A 12,470-nucleotide genomic window follows, 5' to 3' on the forward strand; every position below is an offset into this window, starting at 1 on the left:
TTGAAATTTGAAATTTTGAAATTTTGAATTTTGAAATTTGGAAATTTAAATTCTGAATTTGAAATTTGGAAATTTTGAAATTTGGAATTTTTGAGATTTTGAAATTTGAAATTTTGAATTTGTAAATTTGAAATTTTGAAATTTTGAAATTTTGAAATTTTGAAATTTTGAAATTTTGAAATTTTGAAATTTTGAAATTTTGAAATTTGAAATAATTTGAAATTTGAAATTTGAAATGTGAAAAGGATGCCATTTCAACCGCTGCGGCTGCGGCGCCGTGCCCGGTTACCGATGCCGTCGCCGCGGTACTGCTCGTGCGTGGGCGTGGAGATGGCGTAGCCGTTGTTGCGGCAGAAGAAGACGACGGGGCAGTCCAGCGTGGCCGCGAAGTTGAAGCCGGCGTGCGCGTCGCCCTCGCTCGCCGCCCCCTCCCCGAAGTAGCAGATGACGGCGCGGCTGGCGTGCGCCCGCTTGATGGCGTAGGCGGGCGCCCACCGCTGCGGGACGGGGACGGGGACGTGGGGACGTGGGGGGATGTGGGGACATGGGGACATAGGGGGATGTGGGGGGATATGGGGACATGGGGACATAGGGGGATGTGGGGGGATGTGGGGGGATATGGGGACATGGGGACCTGGGGATGTGGGGACGTGGGGGACACGGGGACATGGGGGGATGTGGGGACGTGGGGGGATGTGGGGACATGGGGGAATGTGGGGACGTGGGGGACATGGGGGGATGTGGGGGGCATGGGGGACATGGGGATATGGGGGATGTGGGATGTGGGGGGACATGGGGGGTGGAGGACGTGGGGGATGTGAGATGGGGGGACGTGAGGACATGGGGGACACTGGGGAACGTGGGGGATGTAGGGACGTGGGGACATGGGGGGACACTGGGGAACGTGGGGGATGTAGGGACGTGGGAGACGTGGGGACATGGGGGGACGCGGGGACACGGGGTTTGGGGACACGGGGACGCGGGGTTTCAGGACACAGGATGTGGGGACACGGGTTTGAGGACACGGGCAGTTTGGGGACACAGGGACAGGGGGTTTGGGGACGGGGGTTTGGGGACACAGGGACACGGGGTTTGGGGACAGGGGATTTGGGAATGCAGGGACATGGTGTTTGGGGACAGGGGGTTTGGGGACACAGGGCAGTTTGGGGACACGGGGACATGGTGTTTGGGGACGGGGGTTTGGGGACACAGGGACATGGTGTTTGGGGACATGAGGTTTGGGGACACAGGGACATGGGGTTTGGGGACGCGGGGACAGGGGGATTTGGGGACACAGGGACATGGTGTTTGGGGACAGGGGGTTTGGGGAACCGGGGACAGGGGGTTTGGGGATGGGGGGGTTTGGGGACACAGGGACATGGTGTTTGGGGACACAGGGACATGGTGTTTGGGGACAGGGGATTTGGGAATGCAGGGACATGGTGTTTGGGGGACGGGGGTTTGGGGACACGGTGCCACTCACCCTGCGGGATCTGGGTGGCCAGCGGGGACGAGAGGTGACGAAGTGTCTCTGGCGGCAGCCGTAGTGAACCGGCATCTGGCGGCCCTGCCGGGGTCGCTGGCGTTGCCGTAGCACTGCGCCATGAACAGCTCCAGCGGGTACCCGCGGTACAGCAGCACCCCTGGGGACACGGGGACACCGTGGGGACATGGGGACACTGCGCCATGAACAGCTCCAGCGGGTACCCGCGGTACAGCAGCACCCCTGGGGACACGGGGACACCGTGGGGACATGGGGACACCATGGGGACATGGGGACACTGCGCCATGAACAGCTCCAGCGGGTACCCGCGGTACAGCAGCACCCCTGGGGACACGGGGACATGGGGACACCGTGGGGACATGGGGACACCATGGGGACATGGGGACACTGCGCCATGAACAGCTCCAGCGGGTACCCGCGGTACAGCAGCACCCCTGGGGACACCGTGGGGACATGGGGACACTGCGCCATGAACAGCTCCAGCGGGTACCCGTGTCCTCCTGTGTCCCCCCGTGTCCCTGTCCCTGTCCCTCACCCGCCTCGCGGTACTGCCCGAACACCAGGTCCCCGTGTCCCCATGTCCCCCCGTGTCCCCTGTCCCTCACCCGCCTTGCGGTACTGCCCGAACACCAGGTCCCCGTGTCCCCATGTCCCCCCGTGTCCCCTGTCCCTCACCCGCCTCGCGGTACTGCCCGAACACCAGGTCCCCGTGTCCCCATGTCCCCTGTCCCTCACCCGCCTCGCGGTACTGCCCGAACACCAGGTCCCCGTGTCCCCGTGTCCCCATGTCCCCTGTCCCTGTCCCTCACCCGCCTCGCGGTACTGCCCGAACACCAGGTCCCCGTGTCCCCATGTCCCCCCGTGTCCCCATGTCCCCTGTCCCCCTGTCCCTCACCCGCCTCGCGGTACTGCCCGAACACCAGGTCCCCGTGTCCCCATGTCCCCCCGTGTCCCCATGTCCCCTGTCCCTCACCCGCCTCGCGGTACTGCCCGAACACCAGGTCCCCGTGTCCCCGTGTCCCCATGTCCCCTGTCCCTATCCCTCACCCGCCTCGCGGTGCTGCCCGAACACCAGGTCCCCGTGTCCCCATGTCCCTCCGTGTCCCCCATGTCCCCCCGTGTCCCCTGTCCCTGTCCCTCACCCGCCTCGCGGTACTGCCCGAACACCAGGTCCCCGTGTCCCCCCGTGTCCCCATGTCCCCATGTCCCCATGTCCCCTGTCCCTCACCCGCCTCGCGGTACTGCCCGAACACCAGGTCCCCGTGTCCCCGTGTCCCCCCATGTCCCCCCATGTCCCCATGTCCCCTGTCCCTCACCCGCCTCGCGGTACTGCCCGAACACCAGGTCCCCATGTCCCCCCGTGTCCCCATGTCCCCTGTCCCTGTCCCTCACCCGCCTCGCGGTACTGCCCGAACACCAGGTCCCCGTGTCCCCATGTCCCCCCGTGTCCCGTGTCCCCATGTCCCCTGTCCCTGTCCCTCACCCGCCTCGCGGTACTGCCCGAACACCAGGTCCCCGTGTCCCCATGTCCCCCCGTGTCCCCATGTCCCCTGTCCCTGTCCCTCACCTGCCTCGCGGTACTGCCCGAACACCAGGTCCCCGTGTCCCCATGTCCCCCCGTGTCCCCCGTGTCCCCCCGTGTCCCCATGTCCCCTGTCCCTGTCCCTCACCCGCCTCGCGGTACTGCCCGAACACCATGTCCCCGTGTCCCCATGTCCCCCCGTGTCCCCATGTCCCCATGTCCCCTGTCCCTGTCCCTCACCCGCCTCGCGGTACTGCCCGAACACCCAGGTCCCCGTGTCCCCGTGTCCCATGTCCCCATGTCCCCTGTCCCTCACCCGCCTCGCGGTACTGCCCGAACACCAGGTCCCCGTGTCCCCATGTCCCATGTCCCCTGTCCCTCACCCGCCTCGCGGTACTGCCCGAACACCAGGTCCCCGTGTCCCCATGTCCCCCCGTGTCCCCATGTCCCCTGTCCCTGTCCCTCACCCGCCTCGCGGTACTGCCCGAACACCAGGTCCCCGTCGTCCAGCGCGGCCGCGCTGCCCACGTGCGTCCCCTCCTCGCCGTAGTTGGTCATGTAGAACGAGATGCGGCCCTGGGGACACGGGGGTGTCACGGGGGGTGTCACGGGGGTGTCACGGGGGTGTCACCGGGGGTGTCACGGGGGTGTCACGGGGGGTGTCACGGGGGTGTCACCGGGGGTGTCACGGGGGTCCCGCCGCGGGGCGTCCCCGTGTCCCCCGTCCCCACCTGGCGCTGGGACTCGTACAGGATGCGGTCCATGGTGTTGAGCAGCGTCATGGTCTTGTAGAGCTTCAGCACCTGCTCCTTGGGCAGCTGCGCCAGGGGACATTTGGGGACGGTTGGGGACGTTTGGGGACACCAGGGTTGGGGACATGGGGGTGGGGACCCGCCGTGGGTGTCCCCAGTGTCCCCAACCTGCGGGTCCTGGTCAGTGCTGACCAGTGGCCCCGTGGGTCCCGTCTGTCCCCAGGTATCCCTGGTGTCCCCACAGTGTCCCCAGTGTCCCAGGTGTCCCCAGGGTATCCCTGATGTCCCAGGTGTTCCCACAGTGTCCCCAGGTGTCCCCAGGGTATCCCAGCTGTCCCCACAGTGTCCCCAGTGTCCCAGGTGTCCCCAGGGTATCCCTGATGTCCCAGGTGTCCCCACAGTGTCCCCAGGTGTCCCTAAGGTATTCCTGGTGTCCCACATGTCCCACAGTATCCCAGGTGTTCCCAGTGTCCCCAGGGTATCCCTGGTGTCCCCACAGTGTCCCCAATGTCCCAGATGTCCCCAGGGTATCCCTGATGTCCCAGGTGTCCCCACAGTGTCCCAGGTATCCCTGATGTCCCCACAGTGTCCCCAGTGTCCCAGGTGTCCCCAGGGTATCCCTGATGTCCCAGGTGTCCCCACAGTGTCCCCAGGTGTCCCCAGGGTATTCCTGGTGTCCCACATGTCCCCACAGTATCCCAGGTGTTCCCAGTGTCCCCAGGGTATCCCCAGTGTCCCAGGTGTCCCCAAGGTGTCCCCACAGTGTCCCCGCGTCCCACCTGGGGGTCCTGGCCGGCGCTGACCATGTGGCCCTGCCGGTCCATCCCATCCCCGGGGTGTCCCCAAGGTGTCCCACGTGTCCCCGTGTGTCCCCGTGTCCCCGTGTCCCACCTGGGGGTCCTGGCCGGCGCTGACCACGTGGCCCTGCCGGTCCATCCCATCCCCGGGGTGTCCCCGGGGTGTCCCCAAGGTGTCCCTGTGTGTCCCCACAGTGTCCCCGTGTCCCCGTGTCCCACCTGGGGGTCCTGGCCGGCGCTGACCACGTGGCCCTGCCGGTCCATCCCATCCCCGGGGTGTCCCCAAGGTGTCCCCGTGTGTCCCCGTGTCCCCGTGTCGCACCTGGGGGTCCTGGCCGGCGCTGACCACGTGGCCCTGCCGGTCCCGTCCCATCCCCGGGGTGTCCCCAAGGTGTCCCCAAGGTGTCCCCGTGTGTCCCCGTGTCCCCGTGTCCCACCTGCGGGTCCTGGCCGGCGCTGACCACGTGGCCCTGCCGGTCCATGACGCGGTACACCGGGATCCCCGACACCACGTTGGGCTGGATGAACTCCAGCCGGTCGGCGAACTCGGCCGAGGCGCCGGGGAACTGCGGCTTCTCCTCCGGGGGGAGCTCCTGCCACCGGGGCAGCGGGTCACCGCGGGTCACCGCGGGTCACCGCGGGTCACCCCAGGTCACCGCGGGTCACCTCGGGTCACCATGGGTCACCACAGGTCACCATGGGTCACCATGGGTCACCACGGGTCACCGCGGGTCACCACAGGTCACCTTGGGTCACCCCGGGTCACCGTGGGTCACCGCGGGTCACCCCAGGTCACCGCGGGTCACCACAGGTCACCCCGGGTCACCCCAGGTCACCCCAGGTCATCACGGGTCACCCCAGGTCACCGCAGGTCACCCCAGGTCACTGTCCCCAAAACCCCCCAAAGGGCCCCGGGAACCTCCCTCCTGTGCCACCCCCGGGGGACAAAGAGCCGGGATGGGGGGACAGGGGGACACGGGGATGGGCGGACCGGGGGACAGGGGGACATGGGGATGGGGGGACAGGGGGATATGGGGACAGGGGGACACGGGGATGGGGGGACATGGGGACAAGGAGACACAAGGATGGGGGGACAGGGGGATATGGGGACACAGGGATGGGGGGACGGGGGACAGGGGGACACAGGGAGGGGGGGACGGGGGGACAGGGGGACATGGGGATGGGGGGACAGGGGGACAAGGAGACACAGGGATGGGGGGACGGGGGGACACGGGGACATGGGGACGGGGGGACATGGGGATGGGGACACGAGGATGTGGGGAAACGACACAGGGACACAGGGACACGGGGACACAGGGACACGGGGACACAGGGACATGGGGACATGGGGACATGGGGACACGGGGACACGGGGACATGGGGACATGGGGGACACGGGGACACGGGGACATGGGGACATGGGGACACGGGGACACAGGGACACGGGGACACAGGGACATGGGGACATGGGGACATGGGGACACGGGGACATGGGGACACGGGGACATGGGGACATGGGGACAGGGACGTGGGGACATGGGGACACGGGGACATGGGGACACGGGGACATGGGGACACGGGGACATGGGGACATGGGGACAGGGACATGGGGACATGGGGACATGGGGACATGGGGACACAGGGACACGGGGACATGGGGACATGGGGACATGGGGACACGGGGACATGGGGACACGGGGACACGGGGACGTGACGTGTGGATGTGGGGACACGACGTGGGGACACGGGGATCTGGGGACATGGGTGGGGGGACACAGGGGTGGGGGACACGGGGACAGGTTGGGGGACACGGGGATGGAGGGGGGGGACACGGGGACAGGGCCGGCCCGGGGGGGGTTCCGGGCCAGCCCGGGGGGCTCCGGGCCGCTCGGGGGCGGGTCCCCGTGCCCCCCGCCCACTCACGGCGCTGCCGAGGCCTCGACCCGGGCCCGGGAGCCGCTGGAGCCGCCGGAGCCGCCAGCGCAGCGACCGCAGCGCCGCCATCGCCGCCATCTTCCCGGGGGCGTGGCCAACGGCGGGGGCGTGGCCCAACGGCGTGGCGGGCCAAACAACGGGGCGTGGCCAACGGCGGGGACGTGGCCCAACGGCGTGGCGGGCCAAACAACGGGGCGTGGCCAACCGGCGAGGGCGTGGCCAAACAACGGGGGCGTCGCCGACCTGTGTGGGCGTGGTCAAATAACAGGCGTGGTCAACTGGGGGGCGTGGTCAACTGAGGGGGCGTGACCCAACGGTGGGGCGTGCCCAAACAACGGAGGCGTGGTCAAACAAGAGAGGCGTGGTCAACGGCGGGGGCGTGGCCCAAACAACGGGGCGTGGCCTCGGCCTCAAGTGGGCGCTTCGCCGTTGGGCGAGGCCACGCCCTCGGGGCGGTACAAAAAGCGGAAGAGGCGGGGCGCGGCGGCCGGAAGCGGCGGCGGCGATGGCGGCGAGCGGCGGGAGCAGCCTGCGGCCGTTCTGCTCCGAGCAGGCGCTGCTGTCGCGGCCCGACGGCTCCGCCGCCTTCGTGCAGGGTGAGCCGGGGCCTCCCGCTCCCCGGGGCCTCCCCGGGGCCTCCCCGGGGCTCCCCGGGGCTCCCGGTGACCCGGTCCCGTCCGCCCGCAGGCGCCACGTCGGTGCTGGCCGGGCTGTACGGCCCCGCCGAGGTGAGGGGCAGCCGGGAGCTCCCGGACCGGGCGGCGCTCGAGGTGCTGCTGCGGCCCAAGGTGGGGCTGCCAGGTGGGTGTGTCCCCCCCAGCCCCCCGGGTGTCCCCCCCAAACCCCCCGGGTGTCCCCCCCAACCCCCCGGGTGTCCCCCCCCCAAACCCCCCGGGGTGTCCCCCCCAAACCCCCCGGCTGTCCCCCCCACAACCCTCCTGGTTCCCCCCCTCCAACATTCCCGGGGTGTCCCCCCCCCCAAACCCCCCGGGTGTCCCCCCCCCCAAACCCCCCGGGTGTCCCCCCCCAACATTCCCGGGGTGTCCCCCCCAGCCCCCCCGGGGTGTCCCCCCCCCAAACCCCCCGGGGTGTCCCCCCCACAACCCTCCTGGTTCCCCCCCCAACATTCCCGGGGTGTCCCCCCCCCAACCCCCCGGGGTGTCCCCCCCCCAAACCCCCCGGGTGTCCCCCCCAACCTCCCGGGGTGTCCCCCCCACAACCCTCCTGGTTCCCCCCCCCCCCAGCCCCCCGGGTGTCCCCCCCCCCCAGCCCCCCGGGTGTCCCCCGTCCCGGGTGTCCCCCCCCCAAACCCCCCGGGTGTCCCCCCCCCCCAACCCCCCGGGGTGTCCCCCCCCAAACCCCCCGGGTGTCCCCCCCACAACCCTCCTGGTTCCCCCCCCAACATTCCCAGGGTATCCCACCCCCAAACCCCCCGGGTGTCCCCCCCACAGCCCCCCGGGGTGTCCCCCCCACAACCCTCCTGGTTCCCCCCCTCCAACATTCCCGGGGTGTCCCCCCCCCAATCCCGGGGTGTCCCCCCCCCAATCCCGGGGTGTCCCCCCCCAATCCTGGGGTGTCCCCCCCAACCCCCGGGTGTCCCCCTTCCCGGGCGTCCCCCCCCCCAACCCCCGGTGTCCCCCCCCGGGTGCCCGCAGGGGTGCTGGAGCGCAGCCGGGAGCAGCTGCTGCGCGGGACGTGCGAGGCCGTGCTGCTGGGGGGGCTGCACCCCCGCTCGGCCGTCACGCTGGTGCTGCAGGTGCTGAGCGACGGCGGCTCCGTATCCCGGGGGGGTCTCTGTGTCTCTTGGGGGGTGTCTGTGTGGTTTGGGGGGGTCTCTGTGTCTCTTGGGGGGTGTCTGTGTGGTTTGGGGGGGTCTCTGTGTCTCTTGGGGGGGTCTCTGTGTCCCTTGGGGGGTGTCTGTGTGTTTGGCTGGGTCTGGGGGGGTCTCTGTGTCTCTTGGGGGGGTCTCTGTGTCCCTTGGGGGGTGTCTGTGTGTTTGGCTGGGTCTGGGGGGGTCTCTGTGTCTCTTGGGGGGGTCTCTGTGTCTCTTGGGGGGTGTCTGTGTGTTTGGCCGGGTCGGGGGGGGTCTCTGTGTCCCTTGGGGGGCTCTCTGTGTGGTTTGGGGGGGTCTCTGTGTCTCTTGGGGGGGTCTCTGTGTCTCTTGGGGGGGTCTCTGTGTCTCTTGGGGGGGTCTCTGTGTCTCTTGGGGGGGTCTCTGTGTCTCTTGGGGGGGTCTCTGTGTCTCTTGGGGGGTGTCTGTGTGTTTGGCCGGGTCGGGGGGGGTCTCTGTGTCCCTTGGGGGGCTCTCTGTGTGGTTTGGGGGGGTCTCTGTGTCTCTTGGGGGGGTGTCTGTGTGTTTGGCTGGGTCTGGGGGGGGTCTCTGTGTCTCTTGGGGGGGTCTCTGTGTCCCTTGGGGGGCTCTCTGTGTGTCTCTTGGGGGGCTCTCTGTGTGTCTCTTGGGGGGCTCTCTGTGTGTCTCTTGGGGGGGTCTCTGTGTGTCTCTTGGGGGGGTCTCTGTGTCTCTTGGGGGGGTCTCTGTGTCTCTTGGGGGGTGTCTGTGTGTTAGGCCGGGTCTGGGGGGCGTCTCTGTGTCTCTTGGGGGGGTCTCTGTGTCTCTTGGGGGGGTCTCTGTGTCTCTTGGGGGGGTCTCTGTGTCTCTTGGGGGGGTCTCTGTGTCTCTTGGGGGGTCTCTGTGTGTTTGGCTGGGTCTGGGGGGCTCTCTGTGTGTCCCTTGGGGGGCTCTCTGTGTGTCTCTTGGGGGGGTCTCTGTGTCTCTTGGGGGGGTCTCTGTGTCTCTTGGGGGGTGTCTGTGTGTTAGGCCGGGTCTGGGGGGCGTCTCTGTGTCTCTTGGGGGGGGTCTCTGTGTCTCTTGGGGGGGTCTCTGTGTCTCTTGGGGGGTCTCTGTGTGTTTGGCTGGGTCTGGGGGGCTCTCTGTGTGTCCCTTGGGGGGCTCTCTGTGTGTCCCTTGGGGGGCTCTCTGTGTGTCCCTTGGGGGGCTCTCTGTGTGTTTGGCCGGGTCTGGGGGGCTCTCTGTGTGTCTCTTGGGGGGCTCTCTGTGTGTCTCTTGGGGGGGTCTCTGTGTCTCTTGGGGGGTGTCTGTGTGTCTCTTGGGGGGTGTCTGTGTGTTTGGCCGGGTCGGGGGGGGTCTCTGTGTCCCTTGGGGGGGTCTCTGTGTCTCTTGGGGGGGTCTCTGTGTCCCTTGGGGGGTGTCTGTGTGTTTGGCTGGGTCTGAGGGGGGTCTCTGTGTCTCTTGGGGGGGTCTCTGTGTCTCTTGGGGGGGTCTCTGTGTGTTTGGCCGGGTCTGGGGGGCTCTCTGTGTGTCCCTTGGGGGGCTCTCTGTGTGTCCCTTGGGGGGCTCTCTGTGTGTCTCTTGGGGGGGTCTCTGTGTCTCTTGGGGGGGTCTCTGTGTCTCTTGGGGGGGTCTCTGTGTCTCTTGGGGGGTGTCTGTGTGTTTGGCTGGGTCTGGGGGTGTCTGTGTGTCTCTTGGGGGGTGTCTGTGTGTCTCTTGGGGGGTGTCTGTGTGTCTCTTGGGGGTGTCTGTGTGTTTGGCTGGGTCTGGGGGGGTCTCTGTGTCTCTTGGGGGTGTCTGTGTGTTTGGCTGGGTCTGGGGGGGGTCTCTGTGTCTCTTGGGGGGGTCTCTGTGTCTCTTGGGGGGTGTCTGTGTGTTTGGCTGGGTCTGGGGGGGTCTCTGTGTCTCTTGGGGGGTTTGGGGGGTGTCTGGGGAAGGCGTGGGGTGTCTCTGTGTTTGGGGCCGTTTGGGGTGTGTGTTGGGGTGTGTGTTGGGGTGTGTTTCGGGGTGTCTGTGTTTCGGGGTGTCTCTGTTTGGGGTCCTGTTGTCCTTGACGCGCAGCTGCTCTCGTGCTGCCTCAACGCCGCCTGCCTGGCGCTGCTGGACGCGGGGGTTTGGGGTGTCTGTGTGTGTGTTTTGGGGTGTCTGTGTTTCGGGGTGTCTCTGTTTGGGGTCCCGTTGTCCTTGACGCGCAGCTGCTCTCGTGCTGCCTCAACGCCGCCTGCCTGGCGCTGCTGGACGCGGGGGTTTGGGGTGTCTGTGTGTGTGTGTTGGGGTGTTTCGGGGTGTTTCGGGGTGTCTCTGTTTTGGGGTCCCGTTGTCCTTGACGCGCAGCTGCTCTCGTGCTGCCTCAACGCCGCCTGCCTGGCGCTGCTGGACGCGGGGGTTTGGGGTGTCTGTGTGTGTGTGTTGGGGTGTCTGTGTGTTTTGGGGTGTGTTGGGGTGTGTGTTGGGGTGTTTCGGGGTGTTTTGGGGTGTCTCTGTTTGGGGTCCCGTTGTCCTTGACGCGCAGCTGCTCTCGTGCTGCCTCAACGCCGCCTGCCTGGCGCTGCTGGACGCGGGGGTTTGGGGTGTCTGTGTGTGTTGGGGTGTGTGTTGGGGTGTCTGTGTGTGTGTGTTGGGGTGTCTGTGTTTCGGGGTGTCTCTGTTTTGGGGTCCCGTTGTCCTTGACGCGCAGCTGCTCTCGTGCTGCCTCAACGCCGCCTGCCTGGCGCTGCTGGACGCGGGGGTCCCGCTCTGCGCCCTGTTCTGCGGCGTCACCTGCGCCCTGGGCCCCGACGGGACCCTGGTGCTGGACCCCACGGCGCGGCAGGAGCAGGTGAGGGGGGCGGCCCCCACCCCCCGGAGCCCCCCGAGTCCCCCCAGACCCCCCGAATCCCCTGAGCCCCCCCAGAGCCCCCCGAGGCCCCCCAGACCCCCCGAATACCCTGAGTCCCCCCCAAGTCCCTCCAACCCCCCTGAGCCCCCCCAGAGCCCCCTGAGTCCCCCCAGACCCCCCGAATCCCCTGAGCCCCCCCAGAGCCCCCTGAGTCCCCCCAAACCCCTCGACCTCCCCTGAGCCCCCCCGAGTCCCCCCCAAGTCCCTCCGAGCCCCCTGACCCCCCCCAGTCCCTGTGCCCCCCTCGACCTCTCAAACCCTCTGACCCCCCCCATCCCTGTGCCCCCCTGACCCCCCCCAAATCCTCTGACCCCCCCAATCCCTGTGCCCCCCTGACCCCCCAAACCTCCTGACCCCCCATCCCTGTGCCCCCCTCGACCTCAAACCCTCTGACCCCCCCCATCCCTGTGCCCCCCTGACCCCCCCCCAAACCTCGTGACCCCCCATCCCTGTGCCCCCCTGACCCCTCTGACCCCCCCAATCCATGTGCCCCCCTGACCCTCCCCAAACCCTCTGACCCCCACAGTCCCTGTGCCCCCCTGACCCCCCCCAAATCCTCTGACCCCCCCAGTCCCTGTGCCCCCCTGACCCCCCCCAAACCCTCTGAGCCCCCAAGCCCCCTGCCCCCCCATCCCTGTGCCCCCCTGACCCCTCTGACCCCCTCAATCCATGTGCCCCCCTGACCCCCCCCCAAATCCTCTCACCCCCCCAATCCCTGTGCCCCCCTGACCCCCCCCAAAGCCTCTGAGCCCCCTGACCCCTCTGACCCCCCCCAAACCCTCTGACCCCCCCCATCCCTGTGCCCCCCTGACCCCCTCAATCCATGTGCCCTCTGACCCCCCCAATCCCTGTGCCCCCCTGACCCCCCCCAGCCCCTGTGCCCCCCCTGACCATCTGACCCCCCCTGCCCCCCCGTTGCCAGGACGCCCGCGCCGTGCTCACGTTCGCCATCGCCAGCGTGGAGCGGAAGGTGCTGGCGGCCTCCAGCAGGGGGAGCTGCTCCGCGGAGGAGGTGAGGGGCGGGGGGGCTCGGGGGGGCAGGACCGGCCCCGGGGGGGCTCGGGGGGGCAGGACCGCCCCCCCCCCGCCCACCGCTCCCGTTCCCGCAGATGCAGCGCTGCCTGGCGGCGGCACAGCGCGCCGCGGACTCCATCTTCGGCTTCTACCGCGACTGCGTCCGGCGGAAATACTCCAAATCCTGACCCCCGCTGGCCCCCAGCTCGCAGTAAACAACCCACGCCCCCCCCCCCCTGCGTGTCTCAGTCTGTGCAGCGCCACGCGGGTGGGGACACG

The 12,470-nt window shown here is 68.2% G+C and overlaps 2 protein-coding genes across 3 annotated transcripts; one reads left to right on the top strand and one right to left on the bottom strand.

Annotated features, from left to right (window-relative positions):
* Positions 1-289: 289 nt before the first annotated feature.
* BCKDHA (branched chain keto acid dehydrogenase E1 subunit alpha) lies at positions 290-6,608 on the bottom strand (the record flags this gene model as incomplete). Its single annotated transcript, XM_082077609.1, is given in 10 exon segments — positions 290-485; positions 487-497; positions 1,484-1,516; positions 1,519-1,569; positions 1,572-1,596; positions 1,892-1,938; positions 3,494-3,602; positions 3,758-3,844; positions 5,013-5,168; positions 6,499-6,608. Coding segments are annotated over 10 exon segments (805 nt in total), but the record flags the coding sequence as incomplete, so codon positions are not given.
* Positions 6,609-6,946: 338 nt separating this feature from the next.
* On the top strand, positions 6,947-12,422 carry EXOSC5 (exosome component 5). 2 transcript variants are annotated; one of them, XM_082077611.1, is made up of 6 exons: positions 6,947-7,106; positions 7,198-7,311; positions 8,166-8,287; positions 10,977-11,117; positions 12,100-12,189; positions 12,287-12,422. In XM_082077611.1, exons 1-6 carry the CDS (start codon positions 7,016-7,018, stop codon positions 12,377-12,379), a joined length of 651 nt encoding a protein of 216 aa, XP_081933737.1. In that variant the 5' UTR covers positions 6,947-7,015; the 3' UTR covers positions 12,380-12,422. The 2 variants fall into 2 exon arrangements, with proteins under 2 accessions (XP_081933737.1, XP_081933736.1); XM_082077610.1 differs by lacking the exons at positions 10,977-11,117; positions 12,100-12,189; positions 12,287-12,422 and adding an exon at positions 10,361-10,819.
* Positions 12,423-12,470: the final 48 nt, after the last annotated feature.

The sequence above is a fragment of the Streptopelia decaocto genome (assembly GCF_964273445.1).
Source record: "Streptopelia decaocto genome assembly, contig: HAP1_SCAFFOLD_1827, whole genome shotgun sequence".
NCBI lineage: Eukaryota > Metazoa > Chordata > Aves > Columbiformes > Columbidae > Streptopelia > Streptopelia decaocto.

Excerpts from the sequence above, each read along its gene's own strand:
- EXOSC5 (XM_082077610.1), top strand. The coding sequence starts at position 7,016 with ATGGCGGCGAGCGGCGGGAGCAGCCTGCGGCCGTTCTGCTCCGAGCAG. Across the intron at positions 7,107-7,197 it reads CTCCGCCGCCTTCGTGCAGG|GCGCCACGTCGGTGCTGGCC; the intron begins GTGAGCCGGGGC and ends GTCCGCCCGCAG. Across the intron at positions 7,312-8,165 it reads GCCCAAGGTGGGGCTGCCAG|GGGTGCTGGAGCGCAGCCGG; the intron begins GTGGGTGTGTCC and ends GGGTGCCCGCAG.